This window comes from Cricetulus griseus, chromosome 2 (assembly GCF_003668045.3).
Source record: "Cricetulus griseus strain 17A/GY chromosome 2, alternate assembly CriGri-PICRH-1.0, whole genome shotgun sequence".
Classification (NCBI taxonomy): Eukaryota; Metazoa; Chordata; class Mammalia; order Rodentia; family Cricetidae; genus Cricetulus; species Cricetulus griseus.
In genome coordinates, this window is record NC_048595.1 from 84,027,064 (window position 1) to 84,053,690 (window position 26,627).

The following is a 26,627-nucleotide window of genomic DNA, read 5'->3' on the forward strand; positions in this document are numbered from 1 at the left end:
CCATCTGTGAGACCTTTAAATTTAAGCTTCCAGCTCACAATTTCCACCATTTGAAACCTTACAATCCCAGCTGCCTAATGGATATAACCATCTGGACCCTGGCCCTGGCTTAGAGTCACTGTACCCATGTCCCATACTACTCACAGATCTCAAACACTTGAAGTTGTGAGAGTTCTTAAGAGTTCATTTTATAAAGGGGAGACTGGGGAACAAGGATACTACAAAAGTATTTTCTTCATGACTTCCAATTAGTTCCTTTCTGCAAAACAACAAACAAACAAAAAACAAAACAAACAAACAAAACTCTAATGGATTCTTCTTTGCTTGAACCCTGATAGTTAGAGCTCTTACTATCAGATCATGCAGCATGGAAAACCAAGAAACTTGAGTGACTTCCCAGTGTTTACAAACCCTGAGCTTGTCACTTAAGCCATCAATGTCTGGTTTTGGACCCAGCCACACTGTAGCAAATGGCTCTGCCCTCTACATTTTGCTCTTCCTCACCTCACTTGCTCTTCTGGTCTCCTGTCTTCCAGTTCTACCAACTCCTACCGCTTCCTGGAAATATGGAGTAATTTATTCTTCCTTATACTTTAACAAATGTACATTCACTAAACTTTCTAAATTCTACTTGGTCCTGTAGATCATATTCTTTGCATTTCTTATTCTTTCATGAGTGTTCACCACAGCACTTAGCAGGGTGCCTGGCACCTGGAAGCTCAGTGAAGTCAGCCAAAAGAATTAGCAAACTCACGCGTCCCTTACCTTGGTGATGTCCGTGTGGTCTTTGAGCCCGTTGGTCATGCACCAGTAGCGCCACACATTTAGGGCATACCTCGTGGCTTTGGTGGTGTTTGGGCTCACTGCACTGGTACACAGATCATTCAAGTCATCATTAATATTAAATACAGGAAATTTGTTCAGTTTAGTAGAATAAGCTAGAAACAAAAACAACAGAAACATTACAATAATTTGCCATTCCCTTCTTAGTGAGCTTCATTCTGGGATGATATTAAATAAAAACTCCGAAAGGACACCTAAGATGTGAAATTTCTAGCCAGACGTGGTGGGGCACACCTCTAATCCCAGCATTCTCTATGCGCTCAAGGCCAGCCTGGTCTACACAGTGAGTTTCAAGACAACCAGAGCTACACAGTGAGACCCTGTCTAAAAACTGTTTAATGTACCAGAACCCATGCCTTGTATCTAACCCTGATCATTTTGCCATGTGCACTGGATAACAAACATTTCAAAAATAGGGTGGCATTAATACTAGAAAATTGTAAAATTTTCACTAGAAAATATAGCATTTTTACTACCAATAGCAAAAAATGAGAAGGAAGGAAGTAGTTAGGAATATTTTTTAAAAAGATGGGAGGGAGGAAGGTTCCAGGACAGGAAGGAAGGAAGGTTCCAGGACAGGGAGGAAGGAAGGTTCCAGGACAGGGAGGAAGGAAGGTTCCAGGACAGGGAGGGAGGAAGGTTCCAGGACAGGGAGGAAGGAAGGTTCCAGGACAGGGAGGAAGGTTATAAGAAAGGGAGGAAGGTTACTCATCTTCAGTACACAAAGACTCATCATCTCTGTTAATATAGTTTCAAATTATGTGTACCATCAGGAGCAGCCTTATATGGTGTTTTATTCCTCTTAACCCCTTCCTGGAAGTAATGGTGTGCACACACTCATACCCCACACCCATGTTCATGGGCACATGTGAAAGGGTTGGATTGATTTAAACCTTGATTACACAAACCATCAACTAGTTTCAAATCAGAATGGAAGTTCAAACAAAAGCAATATTAGGGAAAAGGAGGGATACTCAGGGCAGACACACCTTCACAAGAGAGGGAAAACAGTTTAAATTGCCAAAAAGAAAACCAAACCCAAAGCCATTAGCTGGCCTTTCCTTACACTCTGGAGTCTGATAAAAACCAAGCATCCTCTGAGGAATGTATATTCAAACACACTGGCCAGGTCTCAGACAGCAAAATGATAAGCTAGTGTAGTCTGTAAGTTTGTTTCACATCACCTGACCCATCCTGGTCTTCATGGTGCTCACCGAGGTCTCCTCTGTTCCTGGGTCCTGGAGACCCAGAATCCTCCAGCACCCAGAACAGAGCTGAGAAATGCCTTTGAGTTAATCGGCATACTTAAAAATTATTTATGTGCATGGGTGTTTTCGTCTGCATGTATGTCTTTGTACTATGTGTGTACCTGGTGCCCATGGAGGCCAGAAGAGGGCACTGGATTCCCCAAGACTGGAGTTACAGATGGTTGTGACCTGCCATATGGGTGCTAGGAATCGAACCTGGGTCCTCAGTAGCCAGTGCTCTTGACCACTGAACCATCTCTCTAGTTCCTCAATACACTCTTGTCAATTTCAATCTTACTTCTAGAGACGCTTTGTACATATTAGAGCCTCCCTTTTCCATATTTCAGATCTGCCTTCATTGCTTAGGTGTGTCCTCTGCTGGTGTTGGTTTCTATGCTCCTTAAAAAAAAAAAAGTGACATCACTTTTAACAACTTGATTATGGAAGGCACAAACTGCTTTACCAAGCACAGGTCCTGAGAGGGATGAGAAGGAGCACACACGCTGTCTGAAGCATCTTAGTTCTCTCACCTCTTCCACAAACCTACCTAACCAGTATTTGCAGGATATCCTCAACATTAATAAGATTTGTGTAAAATTTATTATCATACCTGTTGTGGAATATTATTTTAACTAGGCACAGAGTGTTACATTTGTTTATGCTGTGGAATATTACTTTAACTGTGTAAAGGTATGCTACATTTATTTGTGCTGCCTTTGTTAACAATGTAAAGACATGTTACATTTGTTTTTGATGCATTTGTTTAATTATGTAAAGATGTGTTGCTGTTTCACCTTGCTTGCCTAAGACATCTGATTGGTCTAATAAAGAACTGAACAGCCAGTAGCTAGGCAGGAGACAGGATAGGTGGGACTTGCAGGCAAAAAGAATAAATAGGAGGAGAAATCTAGAGAGAAGGAAGAAAGAGAGGAGGAGAGAATGAAGGAGATGCCTGGGGCCAGAAGCCAGGCAGCTGCCAGCCAGCAGACCCGAGAAGCAGTGAAAGTAAGATATACAGAAGGGGGGCTGGAGAGATGGCTCAGAGGTTAAAAGCACTGACTGCTCTTCCAGAGGTCCTGAGTTCAATTCCCAGCAACCGCATGGTGGCTCACAACCATCTACAATTCAATCTGGTGCCCTCTTCTGGCATGTAGGTAGAATGGTGGATATGAAATAAATAAATCTTAAAAAAAAAAGATATACAGAAGGAAGAAAAGTAAAAAGCCCTGAGGCAAAAGGCACATAAAGAGAAACAGGTTAATTTAAGTTAAAAGAGCTAGCTAGAAAGGAACCTAAGTTAGGTCAAGCATTCATAACTAATAAAAGTCTCCATGTCATAATTTGGGAGCTGGTTGGTGGCCTAAAAGAAAAAGCTTGCCACACATACCTAACATCAATGGACACCTACTATGTTCCAAATTTAAAACCTGTGTGTAATCAGTAAACAAGTACATGATTGCACCTGTTTTACAGACAAGGAAATAGCACCAAACATCTCAGTAGCTCCATACACTCATTAGATATTTACCAAGGAACCTTCACTATACAAGAAATGTACTGCTGAAGCCATGAGCTAGCAACTAGTAGATCCAGGCTCCAGACATGAGTTTAATGACATGCCCTAGCCACAACAGCAAAGGTACCAAGTATTGTAGGGACACAATCTCAGTGAAAACAGTTTGGATAACTCCTTATGCATATTAAAAATACCCCGGTTCTCCAAATTTCCTTGGATTAACCTTCAGTTCGAACTACAGCCACAGCTGGGTGCTAGGTACCGAACCTGGGTCCTCTGAAAGAACAGCGTGTAGTCTGAAAACACTGAGCCTTCCTTCTCTCAAGCCCTGTGAGGGAAAACCTATTTTTGAGAACTCCAGCCTCGATACTGCTGGTTCAACTCCAGTAGTACACATAGCCCTGTGTTCAATATTGCCTGCAGAAGTGAGTTCTGTCCAAATGTATCAAGTGGGAACCCTCAACAACACTGAATTCCTGCCAGCAACTAATAACCTAGACTTAAGTTTTAAAGTGTGAGCACACAAATATAACTGAGGTTTGCCAAGTTACAGGCACTCAGCAACAATCCCACATTCCTACTAATTCCCCAAGGACAGTGAATTTACAAAACAGAAAACACAAAACAAGATATTTAAAACACCACAAATGTAGCAGCGGGTAACTGAGAACACAGGGCATCCTTAAACTACGATGAGCCTTCACCATGAAAGAAGAAATGGAAACATATTCAATACTATACACAGACACGTAAGCACCTATCGGTGCATATAATAAGTACTAACTTCTTTCTGAGTACAGACAGACAGAATTCATGGGATGAAAAGGTGTTTTAAACTGCTGGACAATGACAGTACAGCATGCCCCAGATCTAGGACGAAGTTACTCTGTGCCACAGCAAATGACAGTATCAACTACATAGATCTGAAAAGAAACACTATCAATTATACCAGGAAACTGTAAAAAAGAAACATGGAATATTCTAAGAAAGGTTGGAAGAAGGAACAAAACAGAAATTAGTGAAATAGCAAATCTACAATTAAAAGGAAATACTATGATGAACTTGAAAAGACAAATTTTTAAATACTAGTAAGGGAAAGGGGGGCAGATTATCACACCAGGGATGAAAATGATTACTAGAGCTTACAAAGAGTGTCTTAGTTAGGGTTTCTCTATTGTTGTGAAGAAACCACAACTAAAAAGCAAGTTGGGGAGGAAAGGGTTTATTAGGTGTACACTTTAGCATTGCTGTTCATCTCTGAAGAAGTCAGGACAGAAACTCAAACAGGGCAGGATTCTGAAGACAGGAGCTGATGCAGAGGCCACGGAGGGTGCTGCTTACTGGGTTGCTTCTCATGGTCTGTTCAGCCTGCATTCTTATAGAACCTGGGACCACCAGCCCAGGGAAGCACCACTCACCATGGGCTCTTCCCATTGATCACTAATTGAGAAGATGCCTTACAGCTGGATCTCATGGAGGCATTTCCTCAACTGAGGCTCCTTCCTCTCTAATGACTCTAGCTTGTGTCAAGTTGACACATAGAACCAGCCAGTACAGAGTGACAAAAAAAAATATCATAACCAACCTGAGGCCAGTAGACCTGAAACTTTAAACCCACAAACGCCACAAAGTCACAGCTTACCAAAACATACTAAAAAAATATAAAGTTAAAACAGTCTTCCATAGTTTACAGAAACTGGACCTACAGTAAAGTACCCTGAAAGAAATCTTCAGGATCACACATGGATTTTACTAGCAAATTATTCTAACTTTAGGGAACAAGTAATGACTCTTTTTTTTTTTTTTTTCTCACTGTAAAGCTCTAGCTGACCTGAAACTCACACATTTGCCTGCCTCTACCTCCCAAGTGCTGTGTCTGAGGTGTGCACCACCATACCAGGACAATTTTTGTAAGATTTATTTTTATTTTAATCATGTATATGTGTGTGGGTGTGTGCAGAGTCAGCAGACACCAGTGGAGGGCATCAGATCTTCCAGAACTGGAGTATCAGGAGGTTGTGAGTCACCCGGAGTGGCTAGAAACCAAATTCAGGCCCTTGGCAAGAGCACAAAGTTCTTAGCCACTGAGGCAGCTCTGCACCCCACCTACAACTCTTTGTAAGACAGTATAATATTCTCATGAAACAGAACAAAATAAAGAAACCGACAGACCAACTCAGCTACTAAACAGACACAAAAATCTTTAAAATAACGAGGACTGGAGAAATGGCTCAGCAGTTAAGAGCACTTACTCTTGCAGAGGACCAAGGGTTCAATTCCTAGTACCCACATGTGGCTCACAACCATATGGGACTCTAGTCCCAAGACATTTGACATACTCTTCTGACCTCCCGGGGAACTAAGCATGCTCTTCCCCCCCCCCCCCCGAGACAGGGTTTCTCTGTGTAGCTTTGGAGCCTATCCTGGCACTCGCTCTGGAGACCAGGCTGGCCTCGAACTCACAGAGATCCGCCTGCCTCTGCCTCCCAAGTGCTGGTATTAAAGGCGTGCGCCACCAACGCCCAGCTAAGCATGCTCTTGATAGACACACATATACACAGGCACTCATAACCAAAAATTAAAAAGTCTAAAAAAAATTTAAAAGTAAAAAAATAGATTTATTAAGAAATCAATATTAAAAACAAACAACAACAAAACAAACAAGGGAACTGGGTTCTTACCTCATACCATAAACAACAATAATAACACAATCCCAAAAGAACCAAGCTGTAACCTTATAGTGAGTTCAAGGCCAGCCTGGTACATGAGGCCTTGTCTCAAAAGTCAAACACAACAAAACCATATCAGCTCTATGATGTTGGAGTAGCCAGATATTTTAAACAGTGCATCAAAATCAATACATAAGTAAAACACTGAGAAATTGGATTCCATAAAAATTAACATCAAACACACACACACACACACACACACACACACGCCATTAAGAGGTAAACAAGGCAAGATATTTACCATTAATTTATCTGACATATCAACAAGAAAGCAGACATTAAAAATGCCAGGCAGTGGTGGCCCATGCTTTTAATCCCAGCACTCTGGAGGCAGAGGCAGGCTATCTCTGAGTTCAAGGTCAGCCTGGTTTACAGAGCAAGTTCCAGGGCAGGCTCCAAAGCTATAGAGAAACCCTATCTTGAAAAAAAAGTAAATAAAATTGGGCAACATGGGTTGGGGGTGGCGCTGGAGAGATGACTCTTCAGGGCAAAGAACTGACTATGCCTACAGAGGACCCGGGTTCTGTTCCCAGCATTCATCAGGCAGTTCAAAACCACCTGTACCTCCAGGTCCAGGGGATCCAATGCTCACTTCTGACCTCTGGGGGCTCTACATGCACATACATATATTCTGGTACCACACACATAAAAAAGGAAAAAACTTTAATGAGCTTCACATAAAATTAGTATATAATCCAGGAATCCTAAATTAACATTCACTGAAGCAAACATCTCAAGGAAGAAATAGCAGCTGTTAATAAGGAACACTTAGCCAGTGCAAGAATACAGCCATGGTCATGTTTGAAACTAATTCATAGTATCTGCTAATGTTGAGCACACATCTATTACATCATCCAAGATTCTACAGCCCCAGGAGGGATATACACACTACACTAAAGTGTATGCATATGTATCATAAGACAAAGACAAATGTTTATAAAAGTCTAACTGTATAATAAATAGCCCAAAACTGGAGGCTGCCCTTTGTCCACAAAATACCAACTGCATGTGAAACTGCAAAATACCTAACAATAAGTTACCATATAACAGTAGTGAGGAATGACTTGTGTGCAAGCATGAATGAATCCCACAAACATAACATTAAGAAAAAGAAGGCAGATGGCAGAGTATACTGAGAAGGCCACTCCTGTAATTCAAAAACATAAAAAGACTCCGTGGTCATATAGCAGTAGCCCAGGAGGTAACAGCCGGGAGAGCAAAAGAGAAACTTCTGGGTTCAGGCAATGTTTTTATTCTTCTGGATGGGAACTGTGATGTTTGCTTCAGAAAAATCAACTAAGCTATCCACTATTGATTTGTGCATTTTTCTGTGTAGTTCAATGAGAAAACTACCCAAAACGCCTTAAAACTAAAAATACGTTATGGATAAAGTGTTATAAGCTATAAATGTGGATGGGAGGGGTCAATTAGGTATTTAATTTATTCAAATAATTTTTAATTCAATGTAATTCTAACCCAAGTCCTCTTTTTTGGGTACTGGATAGCCTAATTTTAAAGCTCAGTAGAGAGAGTGAATGATTTCTTTTTGGTAAATGAATTTTAAAAGGCAGTTATAAAAATAACAATTGTGAGGCTTGGCCCTAAGATATAAATGTGGTACAAGAATGTGATAAACTAAGCTGTGTAATAACGAACACCTTTAATCCCAGCACTGGGGCGGCAGAGGCAGGTAAAACTCTGTGAGTTCGAGGCCAGCCTGGTCTAGAGTGAGTTCTAGGACAGCCAGGGGCACACAGAGGCCCTATTTTGAAAAACAAACAACCAACAAATATTACAAAAACAGAGTTTGTTGGGGCTGGAGAGATGGCTCAGAGGATAAGAGCACAGCCTGCTCTTCCCGAGGTCCTGATTTCAATTCCCAGCAACCACATGGTGGCTCACAACCATCAATAATGAGATCTGATGCCCTCTCTGGCCTGCAGGTACATGTAGGCAGAGCACTGTATACATAATAGATAAATGAAAAAATAAATAACTAAATAAATCGAGTGTGATAAACTGTCACTTACTAGCAAAGAAAAGTCTTTGGTGTGAAAACACCCACTGGGTACACAATAAAGACTCAAACTCTTACTGCAGGACGAAGAATGGGCTCTTCAGGACACAGTTCACTCTAACCAGCTGTCAAGTCAGAGAAAGAGAAATAAATTGACTCATATTTTACCCCCGCCCACCCCCCCAAATGGTTCTTAAAAAAAAAAACCTAAAACAAAACAAAACAAAAAAACCCCTGTTTTCTCAAAGGAGATGACTTACATACTTTGGGAAGTACAGCCTTTGTCAGCATGACAACCCACAAGGTATAAGAACAGGTGAGCAAATCAGACATCGTGATGGAAGGACTCTTTTAAGATTCCTTTTAAGGCAGTAAGTCAAACAGGAGAAAAAAACTTATAAAATGTGTATTGGGGACTTAGGAAAAGCTTCTAGAAAACAATGAGGAAAAGATAACTCACTAGAAAATGGTCTCCAAATGACAATTATTTGCAGAAGAAACACAAATACTGAAACTCATTAATAACAGTCAGACACTAAAATGAAAACAAGATGGATTTCACCTAACAAATTGGCAAAAAAAAAAAAAAAAAAAAAAAAGCCTGCATGTAAACTCTGGTAGAGTATGGGGGAAAAGCTGTATTGTTGGCAGTGTCCATGGTCTGCACTCTATTTTTGTTGAGCCATTTTAGCTAAATGTAGAAATAAGCAATAATAAAGATGTCCACTCATCAGTGGAGAAAAGATTAAACAATGCATATTTATAGGCTATCGTTAAAAGCTGTGCTACCCTTTTACATGCTAGGATGAAAACAGGTTCATAATATATAAAATAAAAACAGGAAATTTTAGTTTAAGATAATGTGTAGTCTGATGCCATTTTAACAAGAAAATAAAACTTAAATTGTCTATTTAAACTCCATTTAAAAAGTCCTAAAGGATGCATATCATGTTATTAGTTCCAAAGTACTTTGATCCTGTAGTTAAGTATGAATATATTATTTTTGTACATTGTAAAATTCACTAGGACTTTGGAACTATGTAGGAAAAAGTAAACTTTTTCATCTGATCTAAGACTTTCTCTTCAAAATGTCTTCTACGGGATTTTATTAGAGATACAAAAATTTATGATTAAGGAATTATGAGGATTTATAAAAGTAAAAAGAAAATACAATTAAGGTCTTTTAAAACAGACTTCGGCACATTTGTGCAAAGCAGTAACAACTTACTTTAAAATATTAAGGTGGTGCACACCTTCAATCTCAGCACTTGGGAACAGAGGAAGGCAAAGCTCTGAGTTCAAGGCCAACCTGATCTACATAGCAAGTTCCAGGTCAGTCATGGCTGCAAAGTGAGACCCAAATCTCAATTTATCTCCCTCTGTGTGCCACCCGTATTCTGGGATCCAACAGTAGGCTCAGCACATTAAATAAAAAAGGTACTTTCTCACTGATCTACAATCCCCAGCCCTGAAGATTCATGGGTGAAACGTCCACATCCCCCCCAAAAAGACTATAAAGAAAGTCTTACTGTGTGGCAGTCTCTAAGAGGCATCTTTCCAGTGTCCTGTCTATTCCCCCTGCTCCTTACTTGCAATGGCTGTTCATTACTGTACCAGTCGAAAAGCACTGGAATGTTAAAGCAAATTCTGGCTTCACGTCCACATAAAAACAAGTTTGCTCCCAATGCTTGCCATTTTCAATGTTTGCTTTAAAAACTTTTAACATTATTTTATACATATTAACCATTTAGCTAAATAAAATCATTTTAAAAGTGATTATGAAACCAAGCGGTGGTGGGGCATGCCTTTAAGCACTTGGGGGACAGAGACAGGTGGATCTCTGTGAGTTCAAAGCCAGTCTGGTCGACAATGTGAGTTCCAGGATGGCCAGGACCATCTCACAGAGAGACCCTGCTTCAAAAAAACAAACAAAAGATATGAATACATTTTAAAATAGAAACAATTTTATGATTTGTACCTGAGTCAACTAGAATCCTCTTTCCCCATAAGCAAAATAAGGTTCAATATAAATATACCACTTGCAAACATATTTAAAGATGGGTTCCTTGTTTCTTGAAGTACTATGAAAACAGAGGCATAGCCTTCATAGTTAGACCATCCGAATTGCTTTACAATGACAGAGTCATCTCCAATTGGAATATTCAGCTGAGAAGACTGGTGTATTGTTCATACATGAAGTAGGTTGACATTTCAGCAAAATGGTTGTGAATATTCATCCTACTTTCAGGGGTTAGGTCTTTTTAAAGCTTTACTTTATTCCTAATCACACATGTGTGGGGTTGGGTATGTGTACAGTCATCCTCAGAGGCTAGAGGTGTCAGATCCCCTGGAACTGAGTTATGAGCCCCTTGATGGGGATGCTTGGAACTGACCTTAGGTCCTTTAGAAGAGCATCACATACTCCTAACTACTGAGCTGTCTCTCTAGCTCCTGATGCTTTAACCCAACAAAGACAGACCAAGGGATCATTCCTATTTGGTTCAAAGAACAATGTCAAACATGTTAAATGTAATAAGCAGCACATGGAGAATCCTATCTAAATAAAAGCATTTTTCTGAACATAGGAAAACCTAGGGCCTGATGTATATTTAAGAAAAAATACATATAATTTGTTTTGTTTTTTAAGATAGGGTTTCCCTGTATGACAGCCCTGGCTATCCTAGAACTTGCTTTGTAGGCCAGGTTAGCCTGCCTCTGCCTCCTGAATGCTGGAATTAAAGGCATGTGCCACCATGCCTAGCTTTAAAGTCTATATTTTTTAATGTGCGTGGGTGTCTTACCTGCATGTATGACTGTGTACCATGTATGTGCCTGGTGCCTGCATGTCGGATCCCCTGGGACTAGAGTTAAAGGCAGTTATGAGCTATGTGGGTGCTGGGAAACAAATTCAGGTCCTTAGGCAGCATGAGATGTTAACTTCTGAACCATCTCTCCAGCCTGCCTCTACGTGTTTAGATCAGTGCAACTTTGTGTTTATTTTAAACGTAACCAGTCCCTTTGTGGAGAGAAGAGAAAGGGCTAACAGAGCTTTCTATACAAAAAGCAAACAGATCCAGTGTTGCACACACACTTGATCCCAATGCATGAGAAGTGGATACTAGAGGATCAGTTGTTCAAGTCCGTCTTCTCCCACATAACAAATTTGAGACCAGCCTAGGCTACATATCATCTCAAAAATGGGAAACAAACAAACAAAAAAAAAGGGTTGCTTAAGCAAGAGGCCATGTGAAACCTGGTTCAGTGACTCACATATAACTGCAGCGCTGGGGGAGACGCAAAGGGACCGAGGGCTCAGTGGCCAGGTAATTGACCTAAAATGAGATGCTGTTATAAAAGGTATACTGACAAGCACTCGACTTTGACCACTGGCCTCCACACACATACAGGTCTGCACCCCCTCCACAATCAGCAATAAACAAACACACCAGACAGCTAATTATCAGCTGTGGAGTGTTCTACCTCATAAGCAGGTGAACCTGCTATAGACCCATTACTAAAGGATTTTATTACCTCACAAGGTTGTGTAAATAGCTGTGTACATGAATGCTTCCTCTTCCAGGGTAACATGTCCCTTCATGGTTAGATACAGAGTACCTGGCTTTGTACATCCTGACAACATCCCCAGGGCCACTGCAGTCTACCAGGCCAGCAACTGGATTCCCTCCACCCCAAACTGTGTCCTGTTTTTTAAGTTGGAGGATTTACAAAAACAGCTATCTTTGCAGAAAATAATTTATTATCTGAAAATTGGTCGTCATGCCCAAATACAGAAAAAAACAGTGTGACTGAACAGGCTCTTACCAGAGACACTACCAACACACATGGGCTGAGTTTATTGGATTGCTTATTTCCATAAATATTGGGCTGTATCAACAAATCTAAGAAACAGAAAATCTCACTCCATTAGAGGCAAACGTTATACACATGATGGAATCGACCACTGGGACACAAAACTAGAGTTTTATTTAAAGCACAAGTGCACAAACAGTTACGAAGCAGAAACAGTGAGCTGATAAAAATGAAACATCTTAGTGGAAAAGGTTGGTGAGCAGTGAAATAAAAATGAAACCAATACCATATACTTAGTCACAAAAAGTTCTATATTACAAACATCGACAGGCAGGGTCACCTGACCAGAGAACATCTGACACATTAACACAGTTCCTTCCATTTTAATCCTCCCTTCTTCCTTTCCCAAGGTAGGATTGTAGCAGCTTTAATAAACGTTTTAAAGTATGATTTGAGTGAGGCACACACATGTGTGCTTTCTTCCACATCAATCATATAGAAGCCAAGTGGCTAGAAAACATACAGAAAGATGACACTCTGCCAACCTGGGCAAGTAAATGCATCCCAAAGGACAGCACAGCCCCTCTGTGGTTTCATGATTTTTCTTTCCCTAAGCATTAATTATGGTTATAGCATTTCCAAACAGCTACCCAGTCTTAAACAGGAACTAAAATGATAAATCTGTCTTTTTATACCTTAAGTCTTCAGTGATGGAAGAAAAGGAACTGTAAACACACTTCTACAATTTATAATAAAACAAAGGACCTCACTAAAGCTGAACATAGCTCCATCCCACTAAACCACACCGATTCTTCTTTGTAGTAGACAACTGAGTCACATACGGATTCTGGTAAATTCAAGTATGGCCAGTCATTTTCTTCAACAGCCTTTGGGCCGGTGAGATTTCAGTTAAATGTTTATATTATTGTACAGAAGAGGGAAACGATCACTCGCCACAAGGCTGATCTGGCAACTATATGTCCAACTTTAGCAATGAATGTTTACTGTTATGGGGAAAATGAAAATTACAAATTAAAAACCTACCAAGTATATATACTATTTGTTTAAATAATTACTCTAGACATAAAGGCATTGGACAAAGAGATTAAAAACAGAAGATCCAAGGGTGGAAAATAAATCTGAGTGCAGGGTTCAAACACATGCCCACTTCTAACTCAGACAGACTTCATCATTAGGACCTACCATGCCATAATCTTTGGTGTCTGAAATCTCCCAACACAGGAATCAAGGAATGTTCCAGTATGACTCTGGGGCTGGATCACAACAACAGTGTTGCTCCACACCACACAGAACTGTTTCTTTTTATTGCTTCATCACCTCACGCAGAGGCAGACATTTAAAGCATACAATGACAGGAATGCTCACAGTTAAATCTGCTTTTCTTTGCTTGTAAGCGGTGGTTCTCAACCTTCCTAATGCTGTGACCCTCTAATGCAGTTCCTCATGCTATGGTGACCCCGTTCCCCCACAATAAAATTTTCATTGCTACTTCATAACTGTAATTTTGCTGCTGTTATGAATCGCAATGTAAATATCTGATATGCAGAATATCCAATTTGCAACCCCTGTAATAGGGCCACACAACCACCACCACCCCACCCCCTGCCCCCGCCAGGATCTCAACCCACAGGTTGAGAGCCACTGCTCTAAGCAAAGAAGTGACAGGGGCCTTGAAGAATTAGTTTTAATAAAGTTAGAATTAAATCAGTAATTTCAGCACCAATGTGTCACTATGCCTCTGACGGTCACACAAAAAGCCTCCATCTACCTCAGGAGATTATCCCGTCATTACAGGAATCCTATAATTATTGTCTATTGAACTGGCAGGAAGAAATCCTGTACTAACGGGGGAATTTTGGTATGCTGGCATGAAAAGGCTCTTTAGGAAGCAGCTTTCTTTGCTTAATATTTTATGATAGTCTAACTTCCAATATAAGAAAATAAATAAGAGTGTAATGACATTTTCCCCATACTGAATTTTGACCAAGTACAGGAGGCAGAGTTAATCTGCTGAAGCACAGTTCCTCCTGTCTTCAGAGCATGTGTGGAACTGCTGAGGCAGGTGGGAAACACTAGGAACTAAACTGGACAGACAGACATGAAAGACTTGATGGGCATACAAAATACACTCCACAGACCTAAGAAAATACTGGATATAAAAGGTGACCTTAGGAACTATAAGGTATAAATTAAATCATTAATTTTTTTAGATTCTTTTTTTTTTTTTTTTTTTTTTTTTTTTACTATTTTTAGTTATGTATAAGTATGTGCAGAAGTTTTGGCCTGGAGCTAGAATTACAAATACCTGATGTAGTAGCTGGGGATCGAACTAGGGTCCTTTGAAGCAGTATATGCTGTTAGCCACTGAGCCATCTCTCCAGCCTCTAAATTACTAATTATTCTTATAAATGCAATTCTAATAGTAAGCCACGCTTACCAGCTAGATAGTGTGTGTGCCTCACAGGATCCTGCTGCTACACTGTTCAACCTGAAATATCTGAGCCAGGGAGACTGCTCAGTGTCCCACTGTCACTCTATTGGACTTTTTTCTTCTGTAAAAATACTCAAGTCTAAGAGAAACAGAAAATTCTCAGTGACGGAGTACTTAAAAACCAAACAAAGCAGAAATCTTGCTTCCTTTTTTTGCAGGTGTGTAGAAGGAAAGCTCTCTAAGACTGGAATGACACACATGAAACCATAGTTTGGCACTGCACGACGACTACGTTTCCTTCTGTAGAGGCCACGAAGCAATGGCTCAAAAGACCAGACCAAGTACTTACTTTCTCACGTTACACACACATGTGGGCAACAAACACAGCCTAACTAAAGTGATAGCCTAACTACAGTGATAGCAGTGATGGTTAATGATTCCACAGTAACGTTATAAACACCGCGAACGAGCAATCTAGAACAACATGCAAAGCCTCAAAAGTCACTCAATTATCTCACAATGCATAGAAATTGTAATTTGTTTTTGGCAAGTTTTTTTTGATAACAAATGCTTTTTTAGTTATAAATGCTATTTTAAAAGTTGTAACATAATGGATTATTGGTATAAAAGTTTAATTAGATAAAGTTTATCTGGTTGGATTAATACTAAATATGGAATCCAGTATAAATAATCAATTATAAATTAATAGTAAAGTATTCTAAGGTACATGACTTATAAAAGGTAACAACACATAAAATCAACAGCTACTAAAACACTATATGCACGATAACTGTTAGGATTCTACATCACTGATGCCTTCCTAATTCTACCTAATTCTACAAATGAGAAAACCAGGTCAAAGTGTTTTCAAAGCTCCCATTGAATTAAATGCAAAACAGTGAAAATGCTAATTCCAGTGCCACACCAAGACAGACATTCCATAAAAAGACAAGTAATTACACTGCATTTTTTAAAAAATCCTAAAATTTGATAGTCTCCACTGATTCTGATAAATACAATTTGTAAATATGTCTGTGAAAATCTTCATGCTTGAATTCCTTTTCAGAAGAAAAGTCAAGATAGCACAAGAAATACCCTTTGCATTTCTATTCTCCCTGCTGCAGACCTTCCCCCTTTTTACCACTAAATAAATTCACTTAAGAAAATCTTAATTATGCTGATAAAATTTTAATCCTTTTGACCTAAGGTATGTCTCAAACTGTAAAATAGTACAAATTGTATCTCAAACTAATAACATGGGTATTATAGAGTTGAATTTCCAGAAGAATGCTCAAAGACACAGGAATTCCCTTTGGTCCATGATCTGAACTGGAATCCTTTACTTAAGAGATGTGGGTAGCTTGCCCCCCCATTTATATTTAAAAATAAATATAAGTGGGACAAGCTCAAGCTGAGTGACTTTTGTTAGGAAACAATTACACTAGAAGTGATTCTTAAAAATTTTACAATGAAACATGGCTAAAATCAAGATATAACCCTATACAATGAAAAATTAGTTTTCACATTCAAACAGCCTATAGCAAACATGAGGGTTAATTCTGGGCATGGTGGTACACACCTTTAATTCTAGCACTCCAGATGCAGAGGCAGAGGCAGAGGCAGAAGCAGGCAGATCTCTATGAGTTCAAAGCCAACCTGGTCTACATAGTTGTAGCTAGCCAAAGCTACACTGTGAGACCCAGTCTTTAAAATCAAATCAAACCCAAACAAACCAAAAACAAAAAGAGCTTAAGATGCAGTTTGGAAAAGAAAAACACACTTTAACTCAGGGTTTACTTCCACATAGGTGGAATTTCTTCTCTAAATTCTATCAAGTTTTTCTATAAGGACAGGAGTCTGGGTGTCTGGGTTCTCCTGGCTCTAATCCTAACAAGATGTAAGACCCAGGTCCTCATATGTTTCCTGCTGTGAAAAGAGCATGTGAAGGATGTAGAACAGGGGTACAGCAGTCCATTCAACCCAGCCAGTCTCGCCCTAAGGAGCCGACTCTCCAGAGATTGTGTGTGAGTGTGCACATGCCTATGTTCTTTCTGAGATATCCTTCATCATCATCCCCCTGCAAAAGATACGCTTTCCTAAATCCTGGCTATCACTGGGTGAGACAACTTCTTAGGTCCTTTCCAGGGATAGCATCCAAGATCACAATTCAACAAAGACAATGGCTTTTTAGCAATACTCTGACCTAACTAATAGTGTTTTGTTCTACTTCATCATGGTTTGCACTAAAACTCAACTTAGTACACTAAAATGTCATATTTTTAAGAAGCCACAATCTTGAATACCAAATCAGGCCTTTCACTCAGTTCAGGCAAATCCCACCGGTCAATTTTCAAGTAAGCTGGGACTTGAGAGATCAGACTTCCTTTTCTCTGCTTAGAAAGGTCAAATCAGAGTTGTTGGCAGTTTATTGATACAATTCCCCTTTGTTATCAGTAGAAATACAGCAGTGACTGGTATCTACTGTGTACTTCTGGGTTCCCAGACCTGTCTGATGCTAAGGATGGCTAATGTTTTCATACTGACTCTATCACTCTCCTTATGAAAGGCCAGCCTTGCCTAACTGCAGGGCCCAGGCTGCAGCTCATCACTTCAGACAGCCTACTGCAGCATTAGCATAGCATGAGTGAGTGGCACCAGCACAGCAGCCACAGTGAAGGCCGGGGCTTGTGGGATCAGGATGCACTTCAGGAACTGCTGCCCCCACCGATTCACTCTGTGACGTGGGCCACTCACCTGACATTCACCCTTACAAAAAAGCAGCAATGCTCACTTAAAATGGTAACTAATAAAGACAATTTTACAGAAGCACCTGGTACAGGGGCATACTGTGTATTCTAACAAATGACTGTCACAACAGAGCCTGACATTCCTGTTTGTGTGTGTGTGTGTGTGCACGCGCAGTGTGAATACAGGGATAGCACATAAATGGCTTCACCTTATTACTGATTTTAAGAAAAGCTCTATCCCAGCACTCAGGAAGCAGAGGCAGGCAGATCTCTATGAGTTCGAGGCCAGCCTGGTCTACAGAGTAAGTTCCAGGCCAGCTAGGACTATAGAGAGAAAAACCCTTCCGTAGAGTGGCTCTACGGAAAAGTCTTCACAAAATATTCAACGAGGGGGCTAGAGAGATGGCCCAGTGGTTAAGGGCACTGGTTGCTCTTCCAGAGGACCCGGGGTTCAATTCCCAGCACTCACACCTATCTCTAAGTTCAGTTCTTGGGAGCCTGACACCCTCACACAGATATACATGCAGGCAAAAACACCAATGTACACAAAATAAAACATTTTTAAAAATACTTAAAGAAGTGGGATACATTCTGCAGCAAATTGGAATATCTGATGACTTAAGTAACTGCAGAAGCACCAAGTGTGAAAGACAGAGCAGAGTAGGATCAGCACAGAGACGACGGGGGGGGGGGGTCCCTCTCAAAATAAAACTTTCGTTATGAAGCTTTTAAATTTTCTTTTCTTTGAAAACAGGAAGAATTTACACATCTTCACAGACTTCCCATCAACTGGACATTCAATAAATATTTGCCTATGTAGCCATAAACTTTCATCTCAGTAAGTTCATTGGTATTATGGCTCTAGATGTTAGTTAACACCAGAGTTTCCAATAAGAACCTAGCTGAAGGGCTGGAGAGATGGCTCAGAGATTAAGAGCACTGGCTGCTCTTCCAGAGATCCTGAGTTCAATTCCCAGCAACCACATGGTGGCTCACCATCATCCATAATGGTGGTGCCCTCTTCTGGCGTGCAGACAGAACATCGTATACTAAATAAATAAATAAATCTTAAAAAAAAAAAAAAAAAAAAACCTAGCTGAAAAATCAGAGACTTAACTTACACCAGAAAAGATGCAGGCAATATACTGTAGACCAGGTAATAATTTAATTTAAGGAAATGAGCTGTGTATGGTGTTGCTTTCCTGTAACCCCAGCACTTGGGATGTGGAGGGACAAGGGCTAGCTTGGACTATGTGACAAAACCCTGTATCAAATAGAATACAACACAATAACTTAAGAGAAAATGAATTAACAGAGGAATTTTAAGATAGTTAAAATTATGACATAAATATTTAATAGTTGACATAAATTATGTATGAAACATTTCACATTAGCCCTAATAACCATGTAAATGTGGCATGCACCTCTGCCATGGAGTGAAATTATTTTTCTAAGTTAAAATTCCAAGTAATAAAAACAGTATCTGGCAGTGGTATGTCCTCAGTATTGTTTAGATAAAAATACAAAATTTAGAGGTAGTCAAGACTTTTTATAATTTAATTAAAGACGTTCTAAATTGACTATATTCTAGTAAGCTGTTTTTTTCAAAAAGTTGTTTTAATATAAATATCACAGTGTTCCTATTTGGTTAGTTATCACAGCAAAACATAAATAAATAAGTCATTCACATTATTGACATAACTGTCTTGATGAAAATGTAGTACTTAAGATGAGGCAGGACACATGTTCTGTCAGTACTCCACAACACCAGCAGGAACTCAGAACTGCCTCGTTCCACCCTCTCTGGTCAGTCAGTGCACAGTGACAGGCTCCCTCTCTCAAAACCAACTCTGCTACCAACACAACTGAGGATTTAAAAACTATGACGATAAAAAATGACAGGTATGCTACATAAAAACAGCCTTTAGGGGGCTGGAGAGATGGCTCAGTGGTTAAGAACACTGCCTGCTCTTCCAAAGGTCCTGAGTTCAATTCCCAGAAACCACATGGTGGCTCACAATCATCCGTAATGAGATTTGGTGCCGAACACTGTACACATAATAAATAAATCTTTAAAAAAAAGTGGGGAGGGTTTGGACGGATGGGGAGAGACTAAGGAGGGCTTGCAGGGATGGGGAGACAGTGGGGAAGGTTTGCAGGGGTGGGGAGAGTTTGCAGAGAGGCAGGGAGAGAGTGGGGGAGGGTTTGCAGAGGGGTGGGGAGGGTTTGCAGAGGAGCAGAGAGAAAGCAGTTTGTGTGTTTAAGTGGAGGCAATGGGAAGGTGGGTTCAAGGATAGTGTGCAACCTTGAAAAATCACCCAGCATTCCTTTAAACTAGACAGCCTTCAGCAACGGAAAGACACTGCTCCCATTTCTGGATCAAACCGTCCAAACCAACAACTAGCCCATACTGAAGGCTGGGGTGAGAAGGCAGACGCCTTCTTCATCTGACTTCTGATTTCACCATAACATGAGGTTAAAGTTACTTCTACCCATAAATGCCCCAGACAGACCATAGAAAGGTCCTTGTGCACTTACTGCACATTGATGTGAAGAGCCACCTAGGCAGGGAAAAGCTCGACTCTGTGACGATTTAGTAAAGCAAATAAAAATATTCCTCTCTTCGTATCAGAAGGTAATAAAATACCACCTACCTTCCAAGCTAATGTAAGCTACAAGGTTGGCCTGAAGAATAAACATGTCCCCAGCAGGGTGCTCAGCTGTGACTAACCAATGATGGTTTTTAGAGCCCTTATATGTGACTGACGGCACAGGGTGGGAAGGAACTGTGACTTAAATGTCTAGGTTCAATTGATTTTTCAAGTGTTTTAAATAATAATTTACTACAGTCTTCAAGACTTGAAAACAAAGACTGGAAAAACCACCACAAATGTTTAACCAAAATTATTCCAACTACAGAGTACCACAGACAAATGCATTTCTATTTACTGAGAGGAAACTCAAGAATGCTTTGAGTTCCTCTAAGCCTGGTAACAAAATATTGTGGTTCAAGATGGGTGTCAATGCTCCTTTGATCTTAAGTGCAGAGTCAAGTGAAGCCTTAGGGGAAAGGGCCAGATTTAACGCTTAGAAAAGTAACAGAATACTGCAGCTTATTGTCTCCACCAGTGCTTCCAGATTTTTAGTGGGGCCTCCATTTTCTACCTTCTCTTTTATGCTTGATATACAATCTAACACTTGGAAATATTTTCAAAGTTTAAAATTTCTTGTAAATCTGATGATCAAACTCATTTACACTGACTTAGGGGAAAAAGAACATTCTATGCAGGTCTAAGCACACCGCTAAAAATGAGCTACGTAACAGTCTCCCCACCCCCACCCCGCCCAGTATTCAGATTTTGCATATTATTTAAAAACGAGACATCTTCCAAAAAAGATTGGCACCTTTATTCTTCCTTCTACCCCCCCCACACCAAAAAAAAGATCTTTAAGCATTGGAATCTCTACATATGGTGGAAACTGAGGCCCAGAGCTAAACCTACACTAAAAAATATATGCAAATAACTCGACGCTGAGCTTGACACCCTTTCAACATTCTGCATGAGAATAGAGGTGTTGTCTCCTCCAGAGTCATATAGAATTTTTAAAAATTAAAAAAATAAATCCATCTATGAAGGAGATTAAAAGTGGGAGACAGGCGGCAAAGAGGAGTGAGGACACAGCGGCTCGAATGACTCTGGGTTTCCTTTCTGACAGGTTTTTAAAAACGGAATTCTTTCTCTACCATTGCCTGAGAACCACTATGGTTTTGCCAAGTCTGTAACAGCAATTATATGTAATCACCCACAAGCACACTTGTTTGTCTCAAGCCTGTAAATACTGTGTTAGTGATACTAAACTATTGCCATTGGCTTATCTGTAAAAAGAAAAATAGAGATTTGCATTTTATAAAGTTAACACTGAGGGCAGGTGAAAGGGCGACGAAACTGCAGTATACAATGATAGTTTCTTGGGACACAGAAACCAAAGTGAGGACTCGAGCAAGCCACCTGGTCAAGCTGTGTCTGAGGAAGAGTCGTAAGAGGAGACAATAAAATTGCTGCTGTTGGAATGGCCAGCCACCGACTGGGCAGCCTGCTGGCTCAAGTTGTTGCAGATGAGCACCAGCTGGTTGCTCTGGGCCTCAGACAAGGTGCTACAACTCTGGTAGACACTGAAGTTGGTTTTTCTGCCAGGGATGTTGCCCTTCTCGCACATGGTCTTCACCATCTTGGCTAGCTTGTTCTTGCCAAGGGCCTGGCAATTGTACCAATGCAGAGCTGCCAAGTTCACAACTGGCTTGATGGACAAGTAGAAGGGGGCATCCTCATAACGCATCGCAGGAGGCCTTCGCTGGGCATATTCTTTATAGTCCTGCACCGGGCAGGTCTGTGGGGCATGCTGGGTGGCATAAACTCGTGAGTCTGTCCCTCCTCTCTTGGTTTTGGCATTCAGATCACCAGTGTCCTGACCCATCCATTCCAAATACTCGAGCCCAGTTTCTGTGACCCGGAGCCGGATATCGCCCCATTTCAAGGTGGATCCATGGAAGCCTGTGCAGTGCCCAAAAGCTTTTGTATTGTTGAGCCAGACAAGGTTGAGCAGACCCTCGGGGTTATACCTGCTCAGCAGTCCCCTCTTCCGCAGTATGAGCTCATCGGCAAAGGTGAGCTTCATGGACTTGTGTGGCTTGTTTCCTTTTCCTTTGCAGCGGAGCTCAATCTGCTTCTGTTTCAGGGCCTCCTGGGAACGCTTGAACTCCTTATCCCTGGTGATGCTGTAGCCATACCTGTGCTCTTTCAGGTACCGTTCCAGCCCACACTGGTAATTCGCCAAGCTATTGGGTTCGTACTCAGACCCATCCTTCTGCCTGGCATCCACGAAGAAGGAGGCAAGGTAGGCATCTAGCTCCTTGCAAGGGATGACATAGATCTCTCTGGTTTCAGAAGGGTACTTGGAGATGAGGAACTCCCGGAAATTGCGGAGCGCAGTCTGAGTGCTCCGGATGGTTTTCTCATTCTGCTCCCTGCTGAGCTCAGCTGCTCTTTCATCCTGGTCTGCAACAAATGGGGGAGGGGAGGGACAGAGAGGGTGTTGATGAGTTCAGACAATGCACTTGCTACGCTGAAATAAAGTTTCCTTTTATAATGAAACGGGAAAGATGGATCAATTTTGAGAGAACAGTGATAACTAGTATTTATTGAGAGGGTTGTCGAACTATTGAAGCCAAATTCAGTTTCACAAATGTACTGGACAAGATATGGCCCATTACAATGAGAAAGAACTTCTTTTTTAAGACGTTTAATTTTGTTATTATTGTATGGCATGTGTGTATGATGTGTGTGAGTGGGTGTAGGTGCAAATATTGCACCTTCACACGACTCCAGGAATTGAACTCAGGTCCTCGGGCTTCCATGGCAAGCATTTTTATCCTCGGGAGCCACCTTGTTAGCTTAGTTAGTCATTGGCACATAGCTTACTGAGTGCAGGTTTGTAGAAAGGGTGAGACTGAAGGCAGTCTGTTTGAGGAAAAATTTGGGGCAGAAAAATGTGCTACCTGCCCTATGCAGTATGTAAGGAATGCCCTCCACAGCTGGTAAAATCACTTCATTTGTGAAACTGGAGGTGGCACTGGTTCCACTAGCTGCATTTGTCACTAACACAATAATGGAAGTCTATTTAGAAAGGACTAAATGCATTTGATGGCAGGTCATTTCATACTTTCTCTTCTATAGGAATTCAGATCAACGCAATTTTTAAGTACTCTTTATGGAGAGCAAAAGTTTATCTGTAGTTAAGTTATCAGAATCAATCTGGCATGTTAAAGGAAAACCAGGAGCACTAAACTTCACCATGACAAGGGGATAATTAAACATGAATTTTACAACTGAGGTGAAAGAAGGACCTATCTTGGTTCAGTCAGTCTTCTTGATTTATTATTTACCTTCTGCCTGAGGGACTTGCAGTACAAGCTCTGGATCATCCATTACGATGTACTGCTCCAAAAGGTAGACCTCACACTTTACTAGCTTCAGACTAAGATGATTGGCCAAATGTAGGTAGGCTAGCAGCCCACAAGCCTGTGACTATGCATTTTAACCAGTACTTCTATGCTCAGGAGGAGACTCAAAAGCATACCCAGGAACAACATTCTAGAAACTAGGCTTTTAATTCCTGCTCCTTAGGATGTATCTCAGGAGGCAGGGGGGTCTCAAGTTCAAAGCCTACCTTGACTCAGAAAAGCCAATTTCTATGCCTGTGTCCTGTGTAGGAAACTCCATTTTGCCCATTAAAAAAAAAAAAAAAAAAAAGGTTAAGAAACACTATTTAAATCACTTTATTTTAGTAACATTTAATTTAAATTTGAGACCTTGACATTACTAATAAAAATACTTGGTTTAAAAAACACCTGCTCTGTATGTCAGATGTGGTCTGGACAAAACCTGGAATCCAAACTAGAATTACACAACAGAAAACCAGCCAACCTACTGCTGTGCAATGAAGTTAGTTTTCCTACTGACTTTTAAGAGGGAAACACAAAGTTAATTTAAAACAACAAAAATACAACATAAGACTCTTGGGTATAAGACAGTAGCATTCTGTTTATTGAAAATATCTATATAGGAAAATTTTCAGATTAATTTGTAAGACTGCTAAGTGGAAGTCTTCATAATTACTATACCTAATAATGGAAAGTAGTTTATTCATAGAACAAACTACTTTTTTAAATAAAGCATTACCACATATTACTATATATCTATGAATAACCATGCTATTTTTAAATGACGATTCGAAGACAGATTTCCAAATTTCATCATGTGCACAGGCACACTGAAGAGATGACATCTCCAAAATTCAAGTACACAAACAGACTTTATGTTTCAACAGCTTAACTTTCAGTGCCTCTTTTTTTGTAGTTGAAACTGTTTATATGTTAACAATGAAGACCACCTTCTCTTTCCATTAAAACAAAGAAGCAGGGTTGAGTGTGACCTCTCACCAGGTAGTTCCCTTGACTATTTACATGTGAGGCCAAAGGCCAGCACAGGTTTACTGTGGCTACTTATGACAATATCTAAAAGCAGTCTTCAAACTTCAAAGCTTTCCAGGAAATAAAGATTCACAGATAACTTCAGGAAAAAGATTTCCAGTCCCTCTATGTCCACATGGGCTCTTAAACTGCATCTACGTACCCTGTCACCTGCAATCCATTACAGTACCTGATCAGAGGTGTAATTTATCAATCAGTAATCAAATCCTAGCACAGCCTGTTAAAAATGCTAACAGCTAAGATCGGCCATTAGAAACTGTGTTGGGAGTCTGAACCAAGGTGCTACAAACTAGGACTTCCCAAAGGGCTGTTGGACAAGGGCAGTTGACTCTTTAAGATGGAATATTCTACTGAGCTAACAAAACACTTGGAATAAACTAGAGATTTAAATTTTCTGTCATTTCAGTGCGCTTGTATTCACAAGGTACTCAATAACCACCATCAGATTCCATCTTGAGATACCAACTCTTTTTGCTGGGTCTTAAGCTTAGTTAAGAAACAGAAGTTGCATCTGCTGGGAGGCCTCCCAAGTGCACTGCAGCATGGCCGCTGTCTTGTCTAGCAGCTTGGAAGGCACCCCAAGAGGCAGCTGGAAGACGCCCTCATTCACTTTGAGTAATAAGGGCAAAGAAATAGTTTTGAAATGCGGTACAAGTAATAAGTTCTCAACTAATAACAAAATCAAGTTAGACCAGAGAAAATCAATAGGAAATATGAAACAACTACAAGTATCACACATTTGTCTCCAGAAAAGTTTCTGCTCCATTCCTTTTAAAATGTGTTTATTAGGAATAACATACACAGAATATAGTCATTATGTGTACATGATTTTGACAAGAGTATTCACCTGTGATTCTAGTAACCATATCAGAAGAATTCCTTCTTCCATTGTTTCCCGGCACCAAGAAAACTGCTCTCCTGACTTGAAATATCATAGTTTGGCTGGCCTATTACTATAATGCCTATGAATGGAATCTTGGGATCTGGTTTCTTTTCTTGGCTTCACCCACTGTTGTGTATTTGCAGGTCCTTCATCTTCGAGGCAGTGTGATGCTCCGCTATATATAAATCCAGCATCTAAGTAAACATAAACCCCAAAGGCCCAGAAGAGTTAACAGAGCATGGCAGCCAAGAACACACAGGCACAAATGATTTTCTTCCAATGAGAGCAAGTATTTGGTTTTGTATTTGTATGTATCTGTTCACATGTACAGTATGTGCAGGTGTGAGTGCACAGTACTTGGTATAGGCCAGAGGTAAAGCCTGGGTAGCTTCTTCAACTGGTCCCCACATTATACATTATACTGTGTGCACACACTCATCTGCATGACTGTGGGTGCTCATGCAGAGGTCAGAGGACAACCCCGAGTTTTGATTCTTCCACGCTGCGATAATTCACCACTGCATGGAGCTGGCCTGCAAGCAGCTGGGAACTCTTCTCCTGTTTCACTGTAAAAGGACTGGGATTTTACATGAACATCATCACCACATCTGTATCTAGTTCCAGGGATTCAAATTTGGGTTTTCATTCTTGCATGGTCAACCCTTTATCCCATTCAGCCATCTCTCCAGCTCTTCCACTTAATTTCTGGAGACAGGGTCCCTCACTGAACTTAGCCTGGCTACCCTAGTCCCAGGGACCCTCCTGTCTCTGCCTTCCCAGTAGTGGGACTATGAACACACAATGCTACACACTACTTTTTACACTGGTGCTGGGAATTTGAACTCAGGTCCTCATGTTTGCATGGAAAGTACTTTGCCAACTGAGTCATATCCCCAGCCCCTAAACCAGTGGTTCCCTACCTTCCTAATGCTGTGCCCCTTTAATACAGTTCCTTATGTTGTGGTGACCCCAACCACAAAATTATTCCATTGCTACTCCATACCTGTAATTTTGCTACTGTTATGAATCACAATATAAATATCTGATATTCAGGATAGCTGCTATGCAAAGGGTTGAGAACTGCTGCCAGTTCCCAGTTCCCCACTGCCAGAGTAGGGTGTTCACACCCTCTCCATGCTCCATTAATCCAATTATTTCCTCCCTTGTTAGTAGATGGCATGGAAACACATATAATTAGTGCAGTATCTTATATCCTCATTTAATTTGAGGAGATCTATGTTAAATTGAAATCCAGATACATTTGCTCTGTTGCTGCTGCATCCAATTTAAAAAAAGCACAAATATAGCTATGCCATCCCTGTGAGTTGTTAT

At 40.5% G+C, this 26,627-nt stretch overlaps 1 protein-coding gene across 6 annotated transcripts in view; it reads right to left on the minus strand.

Annotated features, from left to right (window-relative positions):
* The window catches only part of Kiaa1958 (KIAA1958 ortholog), a 155,128-nt gene that overhangs the window by 25,317 nt on the left and 103,184 nt on the right, over nt 1–26,627 (minus strand). For 3 of the 6 annotated variants that reach the window (XM_027402995.2, XM_027402996.2, XM_027402997.2), the window contains exon 3: nt 20,735–22,418. In XM_027402995.2, the coding sequence (XP_027258796.1) occupies nt 21,376–22,418 (1,043 nt within the window). In that variant the 3' untranslated portion in view covers nt 20,735–21,375. Of the gene's footprint in view, nt 1–166; nt 260–765; nt 939–20,734; nt 22,419–26,627 lie in introns of those variants that run through there. The other 3 variants (XM_027402999.2, XM_035439860.1, XM_027402998.2) reach the window with 3 other exon arrangements.